Source organism: Bos indicus x Bos taurus, chromosome 20 (genome assembly GCF_003369695.1).
Source record: "Bos indicus x Bos taurus breed Angus x Brahman F1 hybrid chromosome 20, Bos_hybrid_MaternalHap_v2.0, whole genome shotgun sequence".
NCBI lineage: Eukaryota > Metazoa > Chordata > Mammalia > Artiodactyla > Bovidae > Bos > Bos indicus x Bos taurus.
Window position 1 is genome coordinate 58,535,995 of NC_040095.1, and position 20,493 is coordinate 58,556,487.

The window sequence follows — 20,493 nt, forward strand, 5'->3', positions numbered from 1 at the left end:
AAGCCCCGCAGCCCTGACCCCAAAGTGCAGGTCACCCGCTTCTGCTAAAATGAACGTGCCCTCCTCCTCCAAGGGTCTCCTCCAGCTCCTGTTTTCCCTGCTCTCCTCCTGACTGGCAGCTCCCCAGGCCACCCCTACTCTCACAGGTCTGCTCCTGGCCTCCCTGAGAGATGGCACGTGTGTGCCCGTGTGACAACAGCAAGCCCGCAAGGCCAGCTGGGTCCCCACCACCACCACCCATGGGCAACATGGCCTCGCTGGCCACCTCTGGTCCCCTTCCTGACATCACAACCACCCTCGTTCCGCCCAAGGAGCCCCAAGGCCCTTCCAGGCGGGGCTTTGCCATCTTTGCCCCGGAAGCTTACCTCTTTCACATGCGTGTGAAAAGACACCGACATGTCCAGGAGGATCTTCCGCTGCTCCACGCGCCGCACAAAATCCTGTATCCGGTCCTCGAGCTGATGGGCAGCCTGATAGATCTCTTCCGGGTCACATTCTCCCGTCTGGGCCAGCTGCTCGGCTGCCTCAAGTAACTTATCTGCATTGGTGTACGTGTTCTGCGCGAGAGAACGGTCAGAGACACAGGAGGTGAATACCAGACAAGCTGGCCCGGCTGGGAGCCATGATACACGGGAACAGAGTCGGCGAGTGCTGTTCCTTTCTGCACATCAACAGGATGGGAAGAGATGATTCTAGGAGTTCAGAACACCTCCATCAGCAGCCTTTGCCACTCTTAATTGAGTTAAACTCTGAACCTCACGGCAAAGCCCTTCCGTCTGGGGCTATGATGGGGTTATCTGTAGGCAGCCACTGGCTGTCCTGTGACTCACAAAAGGGCTTCTGCCTTTTTGCTACAGCACGAAGGGAGCTTGCAGCCACAAATGCCTGCTTCACTTTTTCTGCTGGTTTTATGACGGGGTGCAGAGTTCCAGTTTTGTGTCTTTCGGTATTGATGTACTACTTTCGGATAATTCCCCAAGAGCAAGTGAAAAGGTTACGTTGCAAACACACACAAACTGCTGTCTCTTTTCACTTGTTTCTGCTTATCAGCAATTCTGTACTTATTATTATTTTTTCCCCTACTTAGGGGATATACTGTTTTAAGAAAAAAGAAATAATAACTGCAATGGCTATAAAGTAGCCAGAGTCTTAAAGAGCTGAGGGTTGAGTGCAAAAGAGTGTCTAAAATACTCTGAAAATTACTCTGTTTGAATTTTTGATAAATCAGGCTGCAAAGCAGCTCCTCAAATCAACAGGGCTGTTAGAGACCTGATACTGCTCAGGGAAACTGCCAGAGAGAGGGTGCTGATGGGGACAGGTAGCAGTGAGTCAGGCCGGAGGACCTCAGACAGGAACAAACAGAATCCGGGCCCCCAACGAGGCCCAGAGGAAGCGTGCAGTTCCCGAGACACCAACTGAGCCCATCAACCTTCTCCTCCCCCAGCACGTCAGTCCCACAGCTGAGCAGGATCAGGTCTCATGGGTGATTGACGGGTGGGGGCCCGGGGTACGGGGAGACCAAGCCCAGTGGGCACAGGGTTCCCCGGCAGTGGGCAGCCTGCCGGATGGAGACTGGGGACCTCCAGTGTATTCACCTACTAAGCCAACAGACTAATAAGCGTACTGAGAGCTGGGTTCCTCATTTTGGACACCGGAGTTAGAAATAACGCAAAAGGAGAACACCTAAGTCAGCCCGGGGGCACTGGACTGGAATTGGGGGATCCACGTGCGGACACTGTTTTCCACAGGCTGATGTGTAAAGATGCACGTACACACTCACTCACGTCCCCCCACCCCCCCACCCCCATCCACCGAGAGGACCTGAGAACACTGATGGAGCAATGGTAGCAAACAGGTGGAACCCGGATCTCTATTTCTGAGCATCATTCTGCTCTGCGGGGAACCGGGGGTCTGTGGAGACATGGCTGATTCCAGTACAAGATGAGCCCCAAAGCGAGGAAAAGCCCAAGGACGATGTGGACAGGGCAGGGTGAGAAGCCAGTTTGAGGAGACGCACACTGGCCAAGTGAGGGGCAACTGAGCATCAGAGGGGACAGTGCAGGTGACCGAGGGTCATCCATCCAGTCACTAGGAAACCAGGAGTCCCCAGCGACACCAAGAAGCAAAAGTGGATGATGGACAGCATGTTACAGCATCTAAAGTACATCCTCACAGAGTACTCAGCAACTACAAAGCGGGAAGGACACGCTTTACAACAGAGCCATCTGGCAGACACCACCTTAAGCCAGGGATCGGAGTGGACACCAGGCGTAACAGGACAGATTAAACTGTGCGCCGCTTGATGGGAGAGTGTGAGGAGGGCCTGCAGGGCTTCCGGGATACGCCTGCTGAAGATGTATAACCAGAAGGCAACCTCGAGGAGACGTCAGACAAACCCAACGTGAGGGGCCTTCCCCAAAACACTGGGACACAGAAGTTCAAGAAGGACGGAGGAGTGGCTCCAGGCTGAAGGACACCAAATGTGACGGGTGACTCAACGTGGGATCCGTTAGACATGGACACTTCGGGGTCTGAGTGTTAGAAGGTAGTCATGAGTCAGCATCAATTTCCGGATTCTCATGATGCGATTCCGGTTGGACAAGACAAAGTCCTTTTTGGTAGGAAATAGACAGACAATGGTTGGAGGGAAGCAAGTTCTCTGGGCTGTATTTCCAACTTTCCTGCAAGTTTAAAACCTGTAGCGATTAATCCTTTGCCAGTTGTTTCACTTGCAGTTATTTTCTCCCATTCTGAGGGCTGTCTTTTAATCTTGTTTACTGTTTCCTTTGCTGTGCAAAAGCTTTTAAGTTTAATTAGGTCTGATTTGTTTATTTTTATTTCCATTACTCTAGGAGGTAGGTCACAAAGGATCTTGCTATGATGTATGTCAAAGAGTCTTTTGCCTATTTTCCTCTAAGAGCTTTATAGTTTCTGACCTTACATTTAAGTCTTTAATCCATTTTGAGTTTATTTTTGGGTATGATGCTAGCAAGTGTTCTAGTTTAATTCTTTTACATGTAGCTGTCCAGTTTTCACAGTGCCATTTACTGAAGAGGCTGTCTTTTCTCCATCTTCATTGCATATTCTTGCCTCTTTGGTCAAAGGCAAGGTGCCCATGGGTGTGTAAGTCTAATCTCTGGGCTTTCTAGCTTGTTCCATTGGTCTATATTTCTGTTTCTGTGCCAGTACCACACTGTCTTGATGACTGCAGCTTTGTAGTATAGTCTGAAGTCAGGAAGCTTGATTCCTCCAGCTCAGTGTTTCTTTGTCAAAATTGCTTTGGTTATTTGGGGTCTTTTGTGTTTCCATACAAACTGTAAAATTTCTTGTTCCAGTTCTGTGAAAAACATCACTGGTAGTTTGATAGGGACTGCACAGCTTTGTAAATCTAAAAGGAACATTGACTTGGATGTTTCTTTAGAAGCTAAAAGAGCAGATGACTGTCAAATGGCACCTTGTTTTCCCAGAGTCACTTGCAAAAAGCTTCATGTGGAAAGCACTGTTAGTTTCGTTTTTTAAAACTCCAGTGGGAACATGCAACATTTCCGCATCTGCCACGCTCCAGAAATTGATTAGCACGGAGTCATTCCACTCACCATCACTGTACAACATAAAGAAGGCATGGGTCTTCAGATCAGTCAGGAGGTTCCTGGCTCTGCCAGACTGTGTGCAGAAATGGTCCGATGCTGGACCCGCAGGTCTGAACCAGCCCAAGACCAGGGCCCTGGCAGTGCAGTCAAGGGCCGGCAGCAGTCATACCAGCTGCAGGGCTCGCTGCCACCAAGTAAACACGAAGCTCTTTCCAGGTTCCTCCTTCTCCAAACACCAGAACTGTTCTATAGAATAATCTATATTTAGTACCTTTTAAATTAATTCAACCAGAAGACTTTTGACACTTCCTCTCTGAATCTCTGTCATGTTACTTCACCATGTCAAGTTTTGAAGAAGTTGACTTGAAGAAAAATTTGTTTAGTACGCTGCTAGTTCAACATCTTGAAATTAAAGACAATTTAGAACTCATTTTACAAAGGACCTTTCAAAAACAAAACCCCAAGACACACACTAATGTGCCTTAAACTTAACGCGGAAAAAGAAATTTCTCCCTAAACCCAAAATCTGTTTTACCTTATGAGCACATTCAAAAAGTGAGAGACAGCTCTTCATTAAGCAATAAAGATGCTTCTGTTTCTATTTTGAAGGTGCCTCCAAAGGCTATTCTGTCCAAAAGAACCCCATAAATCTGAAGCATGACCTTAGATTTACCTCAGACATAGGACGTGCATTACACTTTGCTTTGACAGAAAGCATTCAGAGATGAGAGGGCGGACAGGGAAAGCTGAGGAAGGCAGTCACGCCGGGTCTCAGCCCTCCCTGCGGGAGAGCAAGGCTGATGTCACCTTCTTCTCTGGGAAGAGCCAGACAGCTTTCCATGAACGAAGCTACAAACTCAGAGAGCGATCTGGCTCAATACTTGGACCACTGTTTGCCGAGCCCCAGTCTACTGCACGTGGTCTTAATCAAACCAGGCTCTGTCTGGAGCCACCTCGCAGCCCAGGGCTCTCCTGACTTCAAATACTATCCTCCTAGCCCCCTCAATGGAGAAGGCAATGGCACCCCACTCCAGTACTCTTGCCTGGAAAATCCCATGGATGGAAGAGCCTGGTAGGCTGTAGTCCATGGGGTCCCTAAGAGTCGGGCATGACTGAGCGACTTCACTTTCCCTTCTTACTTTCATGCATTGGAGAAGGAATTGGCAACCCACTCCAGTGTTATTGCCTGGAGAATCCCAGGGATGGGGGAGCCTGGTGGGCTGCCGTCTACGGGATCGAACAGAGTCGGACATGACTGAAGCGACTTAGCAGCAGCAGCCCCCTCAATGGAGAAGGCAATGGCACCCCACTCCAGTACTCTTGCCTGGAAAATCCCATGGACAGAAGACCCTGGAAGGCTGCAGTCCATTGGGTCGCTGAGGGTCGGACACGACTGAGCAACATCACTTTCACGCATTAGAGAAGGAAATGGCAACCCACTCCAGTGTTCTTGCCTGCAGAATCCCAGGGACGGGGGAGCCTGGTGGGCTGCCATCCATGGGGTCACACAGAGTCAGACACGACTGAAGTGACTTAGCAGCAGCAGCAGCAGCAGCAGCCCCCTCAAAGGATCTTTATCAAGCAAGTGGGGGGCTAGAGAGAAGGCCACCCTATTTCTTCAGGCCTGTGAACGTCGCCACTGTACTACACTGAATCTGTTCTTATCGTCTAGGGTCTACAGGGTTACCCCCCAGCTCCCACCCAACCCATGCACTCTGAGCAGAACACACTCTTCAGAACCAGCCTGAAGGGGACAGTGACACGTGGTGTCTGCAGGTACTCGGGCGACGGCCATGGTGCTCCGTCAGTGACTCCTTGGGCTGAGGCTGCATGTACACCGAGGTGGACGTGTGTTTGTGGAGCCAAAAAGGATCAGAGGTTTTCACTCGAAGGTGAGTGGAGGGGATTTACCTAAGTGACTGGTCCAGGTTATGTCAATTATGACAGAGTGCTGAATGTCCACCCTGGGCCACGGCACGTCACGGCAGGCCCCGGGTCGCAGTTTTATCAGCTAGAGACACAGAAAGCTAGTCGGCCTGCCACACGGCAATGAGGAGGCCGAGGAGTCACCCAACAGTCCTTCAAAACCAGCCGGTCTCTAAAAATATGGACCAGAATCAAGTGACACTCACTCAGTCATGCCTGACCCTTTGCGACCCCATGGACTGTAGCCCACCAGGCTCCTCTGTCCATGGGATTTTCCAGGCAAGAATGCTGGAGTGGGTTGCCATTCCCTCCTCCAGAGGATCAAACCTGGGTCTCCTGCATTGCCAGCAGATCCTTTACCATCTAAGCTACCAGGGAAGCCCACAAGGGACGGGAGGGTCGATAAATATTTCATCCCAGAAAGGAAAGAGCTAAGAGAATGAGAAGCTGGAGATGCTGGAAAAAGAGGCCAGAGGTGAGCGGCTGGGTCCCGGCACTGGGGTGAGAGGGGGCACAGGTGGCCAAGTTCAGGGTGGAGAGCTCAGACCCTCCTCTCACCCAGGCGGGTCTGCAAAGTAGAGAGGCCCCCAAGAGGAGAGGTGGGTGTCTGACCATGGCCCCCCAGTGCCCGGCAGAATGCCTGGCACACGACCAGTGATCAGGTGAAAAACAGAGGGAGGGAAACAGGACAGATGTCTGTAAAGTGAGCAAAAGGTGCTTACATTTAAGGGATTTGTCTTTTTTTCATGCACTGTTCAGATTTGAGCTTAAGGATTTCCAATTAAAGGCAAAAGCGGGTACTCTTTAGAATCCCAGGAACAAGGTGCCAGAGATGATACGAAAGACATGAAAATGAGGGAGCAGTGGAGCAGACGAGGCCCTGCCTTTCCTGGAACTGATGTGAAGGCGGCCCTCTGCCCGGGGTGCTGCTGCTGCGATCCTTTGCTCCCCAAGAGACCCGAGGGCACCAACGTCTCCCACAAAGAAAGCGTCCCACCCTCGCTGCCCCCGAACACCAGTGTTGACAAGCGTTGATGGTCATCTTAGGTCTGAGGAAGTAAGTTCACCATGAAAAGGGCAAAGGTAGCCACAGAAGGGAGCTCCGTAATTAAGAACGAAAGGAACCACAGGAATTGGAAGGAGGGGTCCATGGTTGCTGGCCGCACAGGAGGGTACTCAGCAGACAGTGCTGGGGTGCACTCGGGAAGGTGCAAAGAAGGGGCTGGGCGGCGAGCCCACAGTCACAGGTGAATAAACTACTTGTTTGCTGTCCCGCCTCTTAGGGTCTTTGGTGCCTGGCATCTTTGCTCAGAGGATCCAAATTTCAAATCCATCCTCAAACCACATGGCTGTGGCAGGAGCTTATCTGATGGAAATGTCAAGGGGAGATTAGAGCACATTTCCCACATTCCTTCGGCTATAAAAGGAAGGCAAAATATTTACCAGCATCCTTAAAAAGGAAGCTCACATGTAACGTGGAAAAGGGAAGTCCACAGACCCACTCTGGGGCAGGAAGGCTGCTGAACACACAGCTTTTCCCAACCTGCTTCTAAGATCAAGAAAGCTGAAGGCTAGGTTGTCACTTTAACTTTACACATGAAGACTGTCAAGGAGGTAACTTTTAAGAGGCATTTTCACTCAACAGGATTGAAGCGCAGTCTGCTTTCTTATCTCATGACGACCTCTCACATCAGTTCCCTAATAAATCCAGCAAACAAGTGAACCCTCTGCGATGTAAAACCCATGGACACACATAGCTGATTACTCCCGCTTATTTGGGGATTCTGATATGAAACCATCAGATGTACATAGATACTCTTCCTTTTACAATTGAAGGCTCTCTTTATTTCTAGTGTTTTTATGCTTTCAAGTCGATTTGCTTAATATCAACATTTCTACACCAATTTCCAATGGTTCGTATTTGCCTTGTGGATCTTTCTCTAACGCTTCATATACTTTTGTGGTGTCGGGTGGCAAAGAGTCAGACACGACTTAGCAAACAGCAAAATACTTTCAAACTTCCTGGGTATTTAATGTTTTAGGTGTGCCCTTTGGAGACAACACACAGTATGATTTTTTTCTTTTTTTAAATATACAGACTCTTTTAACAAGTATAATCTATTTTGCATTCAGTGTGATTACTGCTATTTAGGGACAAATTGCTACATCTTGGGCTTCCCGGTGGCACTAGTGGTAAAGAATCTGCCTGCCAATGCAGGAGATACAGGAGACATGGGTTCAATCCCGAGGCTGGGAAGATCCCCTGGAGGAGGACATGGCAACTCACTCCAGTATTCTTGCCTGGAGAATGGCAGAAAGGAGTCTGGCAGGCTACAGTCCACAGGTTCGAAAACAAAAGGACTTGACCGAAGCGACTTAGCACATACACGCGTGCACGCTACGTCTTATTTTGGATTTCTTACGTGATGTCTGTTGTTCTTTCTTTCACTTCCACTAGACCCATTTTCCTGAGTTTTTATTTACCTGGTTTTCCGCAGTTCTTTTTTCTTTATACTTATGGAAAGTGGTGCTGTCTATCCTGTCTTTAGTGGTCATTCAACAATGCTACCATGCACACCAGAGTTTACAAATCTAAGGTACACTACCTCCTGCCATACCCCTCAGGATAGCTCTCCACCTTCTGCATTCAAGGGCTCCAGGGCTTTGCTCCATCTTACTTGCGGGAGGTTTTGCTTTGGTTTGGTTTGATGCATTCATTTCCTGGCTGCGATGGGTCTTCACTGCAGCACGCAGGCTCAGTAGCTGTGGTGCCCTGCAGCATGTGGGATCTTACTTCCCCAACAAAGGACCAAACTTGCGTCCCCGGTATTGGAAGGCAGATTCTCAACAACTGGCACCAGGGGAGTCTCTGTTGTTGCTGTTCAGTCACTCAGTTGTGCCCGACTCTTTGCGACCCCATGGACTGCAGCACGCCAGGCCTCCCTGTCCTTCACCATCTCCCGGAGTTTACTCAAACTCATGTCCATTGAGTCAGTGATGCCATCCAACCATCTCGTCCTCTGTCGTCCCCTTAGTAGAGGGAAGTCTCTACCACCTTGTTTTTAACCTCCCCCAAGTCTGTCATCTTTAGCCTAAATGGCCCATCCTTCGATTTACAAACACATCCACCAATTGCTACGCTCACTGCCAATCTTGGTCCTCTCTTCTCACGTCCTCAGTCGTGTCCGACTCTTTGCGACCCCACGGACTGTGGCCCGCCAGGCTCCTCTGTCCATGGGATTCTCCAAGCAAGAATGATGGAGCAGCTTGCCTTTTCCTTCTCCAGGGGATCTTCCCGACCCAGGGATAGAACCCACATCTCCTGCATTGGGAGGTGGATTCTTATCCACTGTGCCACCTGGGAAACCCCTCTTCCTTCTCATACTTCCTTTTTATTCATTTAATTAATTCATTCAACACTGCTGCACCACACCAGCCTTGCTCCATGTGCTAGTGACAGAGACGTGAACACCACCGAGTCCCTGCGCTGGTGGAGTTTATATTGGGGGGGCGGTGGAGGGGGGGGGGGGTCCCGTTGCTCTGACTAATCCGTGCACTGCAGTTCTTCTATACATGATGGGTAAGCTCTTGAGTCTTGGTCTCTATTTCATCCTCACTGTCAAACTGACATCTACTGGGTGTGGAATTCCAGGTTCAGCGTTCCTCTCCCTCAGGACTCCATCCCTCCGTCTTCCAGAATCTGCAGTTATGGGTGAGCAGTCAGCTTCAAGTCTTTCTCAGGGATGGGACGCTGTCATTTCTCTCTCTGGTGTTGAGACTCTGCCTTTGGTATTCCTCAGGTTTACCAGGTGTCTCAAGATGGATTCATCCTACAACTCCTTCTGAAAACAACTTTTACCCCAGCTCGTAGAGCTTCCTACACAGATCATAATCCCTCCCTCTTTAATCCTCTCTCTTTCAAAACAGAAAGCAAAAGGAGAGGCATGTCTGCCAAACAACAGCGAGCTGCAGGAAAGACCTGGGCCAGATACACCACCCCTGACAGGATCACACACACCTGACTTCCCTTTCCTTCCAGCAGCCCCCGCCATGCCTACTCCTCAGGTTAGGGAGTCAACCTCAGAAGGGTTAAGAGACTTTTCCAAAGTCACATAGCTGGAGAGGATCATAGTCGACAGTCAAACTCCTGGGCTGTGAACGAACCACATCCCTGCCTCCTATTTCTGAAGTACAAGCATTTAAAAGAAAGAGAAGAGGGGAAAGAAACATTGGCCCATCATTATAGACATTCAAAGACTGTTATTCCCCCATTTACAAACTAGTCAACAGAGACCGGTACAATAAATATGGCAAAAACATCCGAGATATGTTCCTGTTTCAAGACCATTACATTTTACCATAGGATCCACTGTTTAAGTCATCTTTGTGCCCAGACAGAGACAGCTTCACTCTGAAAATCTGGGCATCATCTCAAACACGCCTTGCTGAAGCTAAGTCATCAGAGATGGGGCTGAAACTGTAATTCAAAACCAACCGCAGAGATATTATGGGAGAAAACGGTAAGGTCTTACCTGTGCTACTTCTTCAAAATCCTCATGACGTTTCTGCAAAGCCCTGGCCCGATGGAGCGATTTCCCTACACCTGTGTGTTTGCTCAGAAATGCTTCTCCATGGTTCTCGATCCAGTCCAGCACCTACAATGAAACACAGACACACATGCCATAAAAACCATGCCAGCCTTGTTCAGGGTGAAGGGCTATCCATTAAAGACACAGTTCTCTTATCAAAACTCTGTAGGACGCAAGAAACAAAGAAGAAAAAAACTGGAAGCAACCAGACACTAACTTTTTGAGAATTACACCTTCCGTCAGACTTGCCATCACGATTAAGAGTCATCAGCTCTTACTTTAATAAGTGCAAATCTGCTTATGTATACGTTACAGGCAATAACGATTCAGTTAAATCTCACCCCAATTTACACATCACCGAACCATCCACAATGCCTGGGTTTTGTGTGGGATCATGGTCATTAAGACACAGAGGAGCACTTTAACATAAGGCTCAAAGTTCCACGACTCAGACAATTCTAGTTTTTAACTACTGAGTTCATGTTTTCCTGTCTCTTCTGAGAGTAAAACATATAAATAAAACTCAAGAAAACAAAACACTTAAATGCCTCTGCCCTGGTCTTTGAGGATAATTAATTCCATAAACTAAGCTGTTGTTAAAGCTGAATATTTCATGAACAAAAATACATAAAAGTTCTTGACAGTTGAAATCCGCCACACTGAAGAAAAAGAGTGAAAGTAAAGCAAGGCAACCCAGTGTTTTAAGGTCACGAATGTAACTGAGCAGTTCACTGGCTTCTGTACTTGAGAAACTGCACACAGGATCAAACAAAACACTTAGACAACATCAAAGACACGTTCGTCTCTCTCTGATGGAGAGGGGAGAACCAGCAAAAGAACTCAAGCAGTCATGTCTTTAGCTAGAAACTTTCACAGAGAGATATTATTTAAATACCTGAAGGCACTTGTTCATGTGTTTCGCATGTTGCAAAAGTACTGACGGTCATCTGGGACTCGGTAATTCGTAACCATGGTAAGTAAACACACAGATTCTAAGAATGTTGGACTCAAGGACCGACTGGGGCTGCGTGGCCAGGACAGTGGTCTAGAAGGCACCCTGGAAGAGGGCCAGTCACTCAAGCCTGCAGGTAGGCTGCAGAGTAAAGGCACCTCAGGGCGAGGGCGCAACGCACAGCGTCGGCGACACTGCAGTCAACTCTGCGGAGACAGGTGGGCGCTGTTTATCACGGTGATCGTCTCGCGGTGCATGCAAATGTCAGCACCTCAGAACACACCTGACACTAACCTGAGGCTGCATGCCAACGCACTTCACTCAAAACCTAAATAAAAGTGGCCTGAATTTGAGGTTCTACAAAACCGGTCTCTGGCCCTCTGTCACCTGCACCGTAGACAGATCAGCTGTGCAGACAGCCAGCCAGAAACAGAGGCGGCTGGAAGGGGGCCAGAGCCCGCTGTCCAGGGACACCAGGACTCGTCCTCCTCTGCTCCACGCCAGTGACCTTCTGGCCTGACTGAGGGCAGGGACCTGTCTGCCCAGAGCTTAGCAAGCCAGCAGTGCTTGTAAAGAAAACAGACTGGGAACCTGAATAAATCTCCAGGGGTCTTCTGTAAAGACCCTTTAGAATGAGTAGGGGTATGTGTGTGTGTGTGTGTGTAAAGACCCTTGTAGAATGAACAGGGGTGTGTATGTGTGTAGAGACCCTTGTAGAATAAGTGGGGATGGGTGTGTGTAAAGACCCTTGTAGAATAAGTGGGGGTGGAGGTGTGTGGGTGTGCATGCATGCACACGCCCACGGTCGAGGGTGAGGTGGGGTCTGGACCTGCAGTCTCCCAGCACGTGCTCAGGATGAAGACACACGTTCTCCTTGTTACCACCGTTCACTTCTGCACCTCTTGTCCACACCACACTCTGCCCATCACCCGGGATCTCAGTCATTCCTACTAGATCCGTCTGTCAGGGCAGCCTCCTAGTCCGTCTGCAAGCTCCCCCTCCCTCCCCTTGATTCTAGTCCCCTGAGCCACAGCCTTCCTGAGCTGTGGCTTCCTGCCTGCTCAGTGGGGACAATAACAGGGCTGTGAGCTGCCAGGCACCTTATACCCCAGCGTGCCAAGCACACAGCGCATGAGCCGTCCGCACCCACCAACCTCCGCCCGTGGCAGCTTCCATCTCACGTCAGGTTCTTCGGGAGCGCGGGCTATGAACCTTCCATTGCTCTTTAACCAGTGCACTTAGTACATTAGTGTTCTCTCTTGAGACGAGAGACCTTCAGTACCACCATCAGGAAGTAATGCCACCTTCACCGTTGACATCAAGCTGCTGTGTTGTGTATGCGACAGTCTCTTAGCACACATTACCGAACACAGGCTCCCCTCTCACTCCTGAAGAAACGTCCAGTGACAGCTTCATGATGTCTCCACTTCAAAGATGGATTCAGTGAACAGAATGGGCCTCTGGGCACGAGAACAGCGCCAGGCAGAAGACTAGGACCAACTATTAATATATTAAGCTTGAAAAGAGTCAAGAGATATGTAACACCCACGCTACCATCCACCTGCACGAAGGGCTAGGAGACACTTTTTTAAAACTACAACTATAATATATTCTGTATATTCCTCAATAGTTCTGTAGAAAGAAATACAAGGTTTGGTAAACAGCAAACCTGATGAGTACTGATGACTCAATACAGACTTTAAGTAAAGGCACAATTTCAAAAAGTAAAAGACAAACGCTATTCCATAGAAAGAGCTGGAGAAAGCAAAATGCAGTCTTTGTTTAAAAAAAAAAATACGAATTTGTTTTTCTTAGCCTTCAGAAAGCATCAGTTGGAAAGAAAAGCTATTATGATCCGACCACTCAGGATTACAAATGGGCTACAATTTTTCTAGCGGTTTCTTTTAGACAGAATTATAAATACCAGGTGAAACTATATTTCCAACAAACATGAAAGTAAATCAAAGAAGACTACAAATCCCAAGCGCATTTTGAAAACAGTGGCAGGCAATTATAAAATCTAGGACATGACTTAGCAACTGAACAAAAAAGATCATATTCAAAACCAAACTTCCCTACAAGGCTTTTGTTCCTCACAGGTTCCCAGATGGCTGAGGAATCCTGAATGAACGCACCTGCCCAAGGAGCATCTGAAAGACAAGCTTGTAGAACTTTCCATTTAAAATATAAAAATATTTCCAATCAGGAGCTCCATCAAGGCAGGGCAGCCTGCCCCTCCCTCACTCAGCGGTCCGTGGCAGGGGCTGCCATCTCCCTGCCTTGTGACGACCTCCCCCAGAAGAACCACCAGGCCAGGAAAAGGGCAGAAGTCGGTCTTTCTTTACAGGCAGAAGAACAAGGCTGGGGAGCTGATGCCTCTTGTTGTTCAGAGGATGTGGGGCAAGCCTGTTCCTCTGTACTTCAGTGCCCTTTAATGGCACCGTGACAGTTCCAAGGCTGAGGTCACTCCACAGGGAGCCACCGAGACTTAAGACACAGACAGTGGTCTCAGCATCTAAGTCAAAAGGTCAGCCATGCAAGAAATCTTACCGATTGCTTACCTTCACTCCCTGCTTGTAATGTAATTACAAGGCTGAAAGCAATGATGGCAAATACAGACCTGACCTGATCACAGGGCCCTCCGGCTCTGAATTCTGTGATGTACGTGGCATGATCCAACCAGTCCATGCTAAAGGAAATCAGTCCTGAATAGTGATTGAAAGGACTGATGCTGAAGCTGAAACTCCAATACTTTGGCCACCTCATGTGAAGAACTGACTCATTTGAAAAGACCCTGATGCTGGGAAAGACTGAAGGCAGGAGGAAAAGGGGACGACAGAGGATGAGATGGTTGGATGGCATCACTGACTCAATGGACATGAGTTTGGGTGGGCTCCGGGAGATGGTGATGGACAGGGAGGCCTGGCGTGCTGCAGTCCATGGGGTCGCAAAGAGTCGGATACGACTGAGCAATTGAACTGAACTGATGTGTGTGGGATAACAATTACAGTCAAATGAAGCATACACAAAACTCAACACGTGTCTGTGGGCTCTTGGGGACTGAGGGGACAAGGAGGAACCTTCTAGTTCCAGCATTCACCAGGGCCTGACAACCAATGGTTCCTGCCATTTCTCTATCCCTCTCCAGCAGAGCCCACAGCTCCCCATTTCTTGCATCGATGTATTTCAAAATTAGAATTAAGCTTCTTCTATAAATACAATTTACTCCTAACCATTTTTTTTAATGGTTTCCAGGACTTCCCTGGGAAGTCTGAGAAGATCCCACATGCCGAGGAGCAGCTACTCCTATGTCCCAAACACTGAGCTTGCACTCGAAGCCCGAGAACCACAACTCCAGAGCCCACAGGCCTAGAGCCCGCGAGCTGCACAAGAGAAGCCGCTACAATGAGAAGCTTGAGCGCCACGACTAGAAAGCAGCCCCTGTGCGCAATGAAGACCAGCACGGCCAACATAAACGAACACATTTGAGAAGACAGGTGCCGGAATATTTCAGAGTAGACTGAGCCTAAGGCTCACTTGAAAAAGAAGGTTTTTTTGTTTTTTTTTTTCATTTTTAAAGTATCACAGTCCAGCTACACAGAGCAAACATATGATTCAGAACCAATTGCCCTGTGTTGCAAGAGCTCCTTCTGCCTAACCACCATGAGAGCTTGGGAAGGCAGGAGCCACGCTCCACGCACACCTTCTTGGCCGGAAGGGAGCAGGGCAGAATCAGGGGGAAAAGCCTCAGAAAGAGGCTGGCAGGCTTCTAAGCTTTTCCATTATCCATCCATCCATCTCCTGGAAAAAATACAACTCACTCCTCCTGATATTATCCTAGCTTTAATTACATAAGTACATAAAATTTCTTAAGGACAACAAAGAACATCAGGGAAGGAGTCAGGAAAGAAAGAAGATAGGGAGGTTGTTACTCTCAAAGTTGCGCCTCGGATGTGCTATGCTCAGTCGCTCAGTCATGTCCGACTCTTGGCAACCCCTGACTATAGCCCACCAAGCTCCTCTGTCCATGGGGATTCTCCAGGCAAGAATACTCAAGTGGGGTGCCACGCCCTCCTCCAGGGAATCTTCCCCACCCAGGGATCAAACCCAGGTCTCCCGCATTGTAGCTGGATTCTTTACCATCTGAGCCACCAGGGAAGCCCTCACCTTGGGTATTCCCTTCAAACTCCAACCAAACCATCACCAAGACGGGCTGACACCTTTAGGAATTTCCCAAACTGTTAAAAATTACTTTTCCCATTCTTAATTTGGAAATCAATCTAAAATAGTCCAAAGTTGTCCAAGAAACATCTTAATATTTCCAGATGTTATCTAGGAAATAGGTCCAGATGTTATACACAGCTTAAGTCTAGCTACTGAACTATAGATATACACACATAACTATAGAAACACACAGACACACGAGTGCACACACAGTTATCCCTGGGCACTTTCCCCTGAGGGCGAGGGTCCCCAGCCTCCAGGATCTAATGCCTGATGATCTGAGGGGAAGCTGATGTATAATAAAGAAAAAAAGGTGCATAACAAACATAATGTGCTTGAATCATCCCAAAACTGTCCCCCGACCCTGGTCCGTGGAGAGTGTCTTCCATGGAACCGGTGCCTGGTGCCAAAAAGGCTGAGGACTGCTGCCTTGGGGGACCCTGGTGATGTGGCTGGCACCCCAAGTAGGGAGACCAAGCTGCCTGGGGCTTGCCCTGGGCTCTGTCTTCTCCTTGTCCTCCAGACTCCTAAGTCTCCTGGGTTCCCACGCCTCCTCCCACTGGCTCACAGCTCCACACCCTGCCTTCCTTATCGCATCCCCTGCAGGCAAGAGATTCATCTCTTCTCCCACCTTTCTTAACCCCACGGTTGAACTGTCTGCTCCTTCCAAGCTGCGGTTACTAAGCTGACTGACGGTCAAGTCTCTTCTCCAGTCCTGTGACAAAAGACACTGAAAGCTCGCTCCAAAGCCCCCAGAAAGATCAGCAGTCAGCCTCGGTCTGCTCCCGACAGGTTCCCAATCCCTAAGCAAACATTCGCTCCAGGACTCCCTAACTCTACCTGAGAAACTCTCCAGGAAAGATGGGCATCGCCTAACCATTCTTATCAGGAGACGCAATCAGATCTGTGACTGTGGGAATGTAAACAGAAGAGGATATTAAACCTCAAGGTTCCGTAATGATCCTGATGAGAAAACCCATTCTTCTGACTTCAATTAACAAGCACAGGACAGGTGAGGTGCAGGGACCATCCCTGAAGAGCCAGGCCCAGTGTGGGTGGAACCCCCGGGGTCAGGCATCACCAAGGGATGTCAAAAACCTAGCTGGCAAAAGTCTAGCAGCCCAGGACCCAAGGTGGAACCGCGGCTTGCTTCTCTATGGACCTGAAACCCATTTCTTTGTGTTCAAGGGGCCGAAATCTTTAATATTTTAAGGATCTCACACACTGGCAACGTTCCCAGGCAAGGAAATGATACCTCCCTTCTCCGGTCACCCCTAACTCCCCAACATTAACCATGAAGGTTCCTTCACAAACATCTCCCAGTTAGACGACAACTCCAATGGAGGGCCAATTCTTCCCCATTCTAGGGTAAACACAGAGACCTTAACCCCAGATAGTCTTCAATTAGCAAAATCGGGGAATTTCTTCCATTTCTTCATCTACTCACTCATTCATTCAACAAATACTGAGTATCTATTATCCCAGACACTTGGTAAAAACACCAGAGAATAAGACACAGCCCACTGTGCCCTGGACCTTCATCCCTGTCCTCCAAGACCCCCTGACTTGAATGTTGGTCCATGATGGGGACCCAGCCTATCTCCCCGCCTGGAATCTTGCTCTCACACTGCACTCGTCATCCTACAACCAGAGCCATCATTCCAGGATGAGTGCATCCCATCCTCTCAGTTCAGTTCAGTTGCTCAGTTGTGTCCGACTCTGCAACCCCATGGACTGCAACATGCCAGGTTTTCCTGTCCATCATCAACTCCCGGAGCTTGTTCAAACTCATGTCCATTGAGTTAGTGATGCCATCCAACCATCTCATCCTCTGTCATCCCCTTTTCCTCCTGCCCTCAATCTTTCCCAGCATCAGGGTCTTTTCCAATGAGTCAGTTCTTCACATGAGGTGGCCAAAGTAATGGAGTTTCAGCCTCAGCATCAGTCCTTTCAATGAACACCCAGGACTGATCTCCTTTAGGATGGACTGGTTGGATCTCCTTGCAGTCTGAGGGACTCTCAAGAGTCTTCTCCAACACCACAGTTCAAAAGCATCAATTCTTCGGCACTCAGCTTTCTTTATGGTCCAATTCTCACATCCATACATGACTATTGGAAAAACCATAGCTTTGACTAGATGGACCTTTGTTGGCAAAGTAATATCTCTGCTTTTTAATATGCTGGTTAGGTTGGTTATAGCTTTTCTTCCAAGGAGCAAGCATCTTCTAATTTCATGGCTGCAGTTACCATCTGCAGTGATTTTAGAGCCCCCCAAAATAAAGTCTCTCACTGTTTCCATTGTTTCCCCATCTATTTGCCATGAAGTGATGGGACTGGACGCCATGATCTTAGTTTTTTGAATGCTGAGTTTTAAGCCTACCCATTCTTTGCCAATCAAGTCAAAACCCACAGCCTGTGAGTTTGACCTCGATGTGGTGAAACAGGGAAGCGCTAACCCTCTGCAGGCTGGCCGAGAGCACTAAAAAAGACAGAAACATTCCGGGCGCTCAGGTTCACCAAACCGTCCCCTCAGTGTGTCCCGAAGCTCACAGAAACAACTCCAGAGCCTTAGGCGTGGGGGTCACCATTCCAGTCCTGCCCCCACCTGGCTCTCCAGACAGACTCTGCCATTTCATCTCTCCTCTATCCCCCAGTTCCTGTTGCCCAATCCTCAACCGCCTGACTTTCCACCTACCCATCCAAGACCAGCTCAAACCGCACATCTCCCAGGAAGATCTTCCTGGCACCTGGCAAACTGGCACTTCCATCGTGATATACAGGAGCCATCATCTTGATTACACGCTGTACCCCTGAGGTTTGAGGGTTCGGACAAAGCTCCTTGGAACCCCTATATCCGCTTAAGGCCTTATGGCACAGAGATGGCCCCTTGGATGGCACGTGCACGGCAGGTAGATGACCCCCGTGAGGGTGCCTAGTTTTATTTACTCCCTCATCTGGGGAGCAACTTAATGGGCAAGACCAAGTTCATGCTTTGGCAAAAATCATACCCTACAACAGGCAAAGACATAGGCACTAACTCTGAGCATGTTATGGGCTAATTCACTGGACTATTAAACCGTCCACTCTCACCAGGCAGGTCAAAATTGACCTAGTCAACATGTTTATCTCTCAAAATATCACACATTTAATTTTAGGTATTTATTAAAAAAAAAAAAAAAAAAAAGGAATGAAGCATGGACAAGACAAATCTAGAGTGGACTAGATCTGCTTGGCCATTTTCCCCCCGAGTATTAGCTAGTAGTTCAACACCCACCTGGAGAAGAGTTTTTCCAAGAGATAACTCGGCGAGGGTGACGCTCACACACCTGAAAGGGCTGCAGTGGGCAAGAGAGGAGGACCCACAGGCTTTTGTAGGAGAGGATCTCCCTGTCAGAGGGGCTTTTTTGTGGGGAGTCAGCCTACTTCAGGAAAGCGGGTTTCTGGGGCCCATTCACCTCACACAACATGTTGAAGCCACTAAATCCACCAAGCCGAGAGGCAGGCAGACCACACCAGTGAGTGGGAGGACGGGTTTGATGGCATGCCACTATGGCCTGCTTCCAACACTCCCGCCCCACATGGAGCACAGCAACGATGCGGTGTGTTGTTGTAGTAAACTGAAGCTGGTCCTAAACTGAAAAACACTGCCAGGCAGTCACACAAGTCTTCGTTCATTCATTCATTCATTCAACCAAACATCCACTGAGGGCTGCCCTGAGAGTGAACCAAGGGCTAAAGGAACAGGCGTGCTACGTGACCACGAAGAAATACGACATGTGTCTTGCGAAGTTACTTCAGTCACGTCCAACTCTCTGCAACCAGCAAGGCCCCTCTGCCCATGAGATTCTCCAGGCAACAATACTGGAGAGGGTTGCCATTTCCTCCTCCAGAGGGTATTTCCCACCCAGGGACTGAACCCACGTCTCCTAAGTCTCTTGCACTGGCAGGCGGGTTCTTACCACCAGAACCAACTGGGAATGATAAATGGTATTTGTTTCATTTTTAAGCTAACGGTGACCAAGGTTAATACTGTCTAGAAGGTAGGACGTGTGTTTGGGGAAGTCTTCAGCAAGTCTTCCAGCCGCCTGCCCCACCCCTATCCTTTGATTTGGACCCAGGGTCAGTGCTCTGGGACAGCACTTCAAGCGCTCCCACCCCACAGCGCCTAACTCCCACCCCAAACACTGTCCGCAAAAAAATTAGGAAATTGCCTTGCTTGTTATAAAAACAAACACACAAAAGAAAACTAACCACTAAACCAAAATTACGTGTGTTTTAAAAATCAAATGCCATACCCCCAAGCCTTCCCTTCCTCGGGGGCACTGTTAATGGTCTCACATCTTTTCTTGCAAGAAATCTTTCACAGACGGGGTTACGTTCTCCTGGGAGGGCTGTCTTCACAAGAACATCTTCATTCTCACCGCTCGTGTGGAAGCTCTTTTTCTTCTTCCTCAGTATTTACAGACGCCGCCTCCCGACCCAAAGCAAGCCGACAAACCACACGTGGGTTGGCTAATTGGCTTATTATGTTTCTGTGGACTTTGACTGCTTCGGTCTTTACAAGTGTATCTTCTGCTGACGGCATCTTTCTAAAGCTCCACTATTTTCTTCGCTTATCCTCAGCTTACCTTTCCTGGCCCATGCTCAAGACAGCAGAATTTTTCCCTGTGTGTGATTAACTTCTCGAGTTTCAGAAACACATTTTCAGTTCTGACATCCTATAGAATCCTCTGCGGGCAGCTGCCTGCTCTGCTTCATGCTATCAACTTGGTTCCCTGCCTCGCAAGCCAAACCGACAGAGCAATTTCCTGTTTGCATAACGAGTCCAAACCATTCCTGATCGTTTAATCGACAAAACGCTTCCCTTCAAGAGCAATTATTATTTCTAAGGAATGCTCACAGAGCCGTGGACTGCAAAACACCTTCTCCTGCCCACATCCAACCCTGTCTGGTTCCTGAGAAAAAACATGGCCGGCTTAATGAACTGGTTTTGCAATTATCATAATTATCTTTCTACCTAGAAAAATTAATGTTGGCTGTTTTCAAATTCAAGCACAGCTAGAGCTTGGCACCAAGCTAGGTGGTCAGACTCATCAGCCTGTTCCCCAAAGCTTCCTTTTCTGGAGAGAGAGTGGCCTAGGAGCTTATTCCTAACCGACTGGACACCCCAAGGAGCTCTGAGAGCTGGAGAAGGCGGAGGACAGCTGCTGCT

At 48.7% G+C, this 20,493-nt stretch overlaps 1 protein-coding gene across 2 annotated transcripts in view; it reads right to left on the reverse strand.

Annotated features, from left to right (window-relative positions):
• The window catches only part of TRIO (trio Rho guanine nucleotide exchange factor), a 363,125-nt gene that overhangs the window by 167,449 nt on the left and 175,183 nt on the right, over positions 1-20,493 (reverse strand). For both annotated transcript variants that reach the window (XR_003507150.1, XM_027519979.1), the window contains exons 10-11: positions 10,049-10,171; positions 366-557 (exon numbers count right to left, since the gene is read on the reverse strand). Coding sequence is in view for 1 of the 2 variants with exons in the window: in XM_027519979.1 (XP_027375780.1) it covers positions 366-557; positions 10,049-10,171 (315 nt within the window). In the remaining variant the exon portion in view is untranslated. The remainder of the gene's footprint in view (positions 1-365; positions 558-10,048; positions 10,172-20,493) is intronic.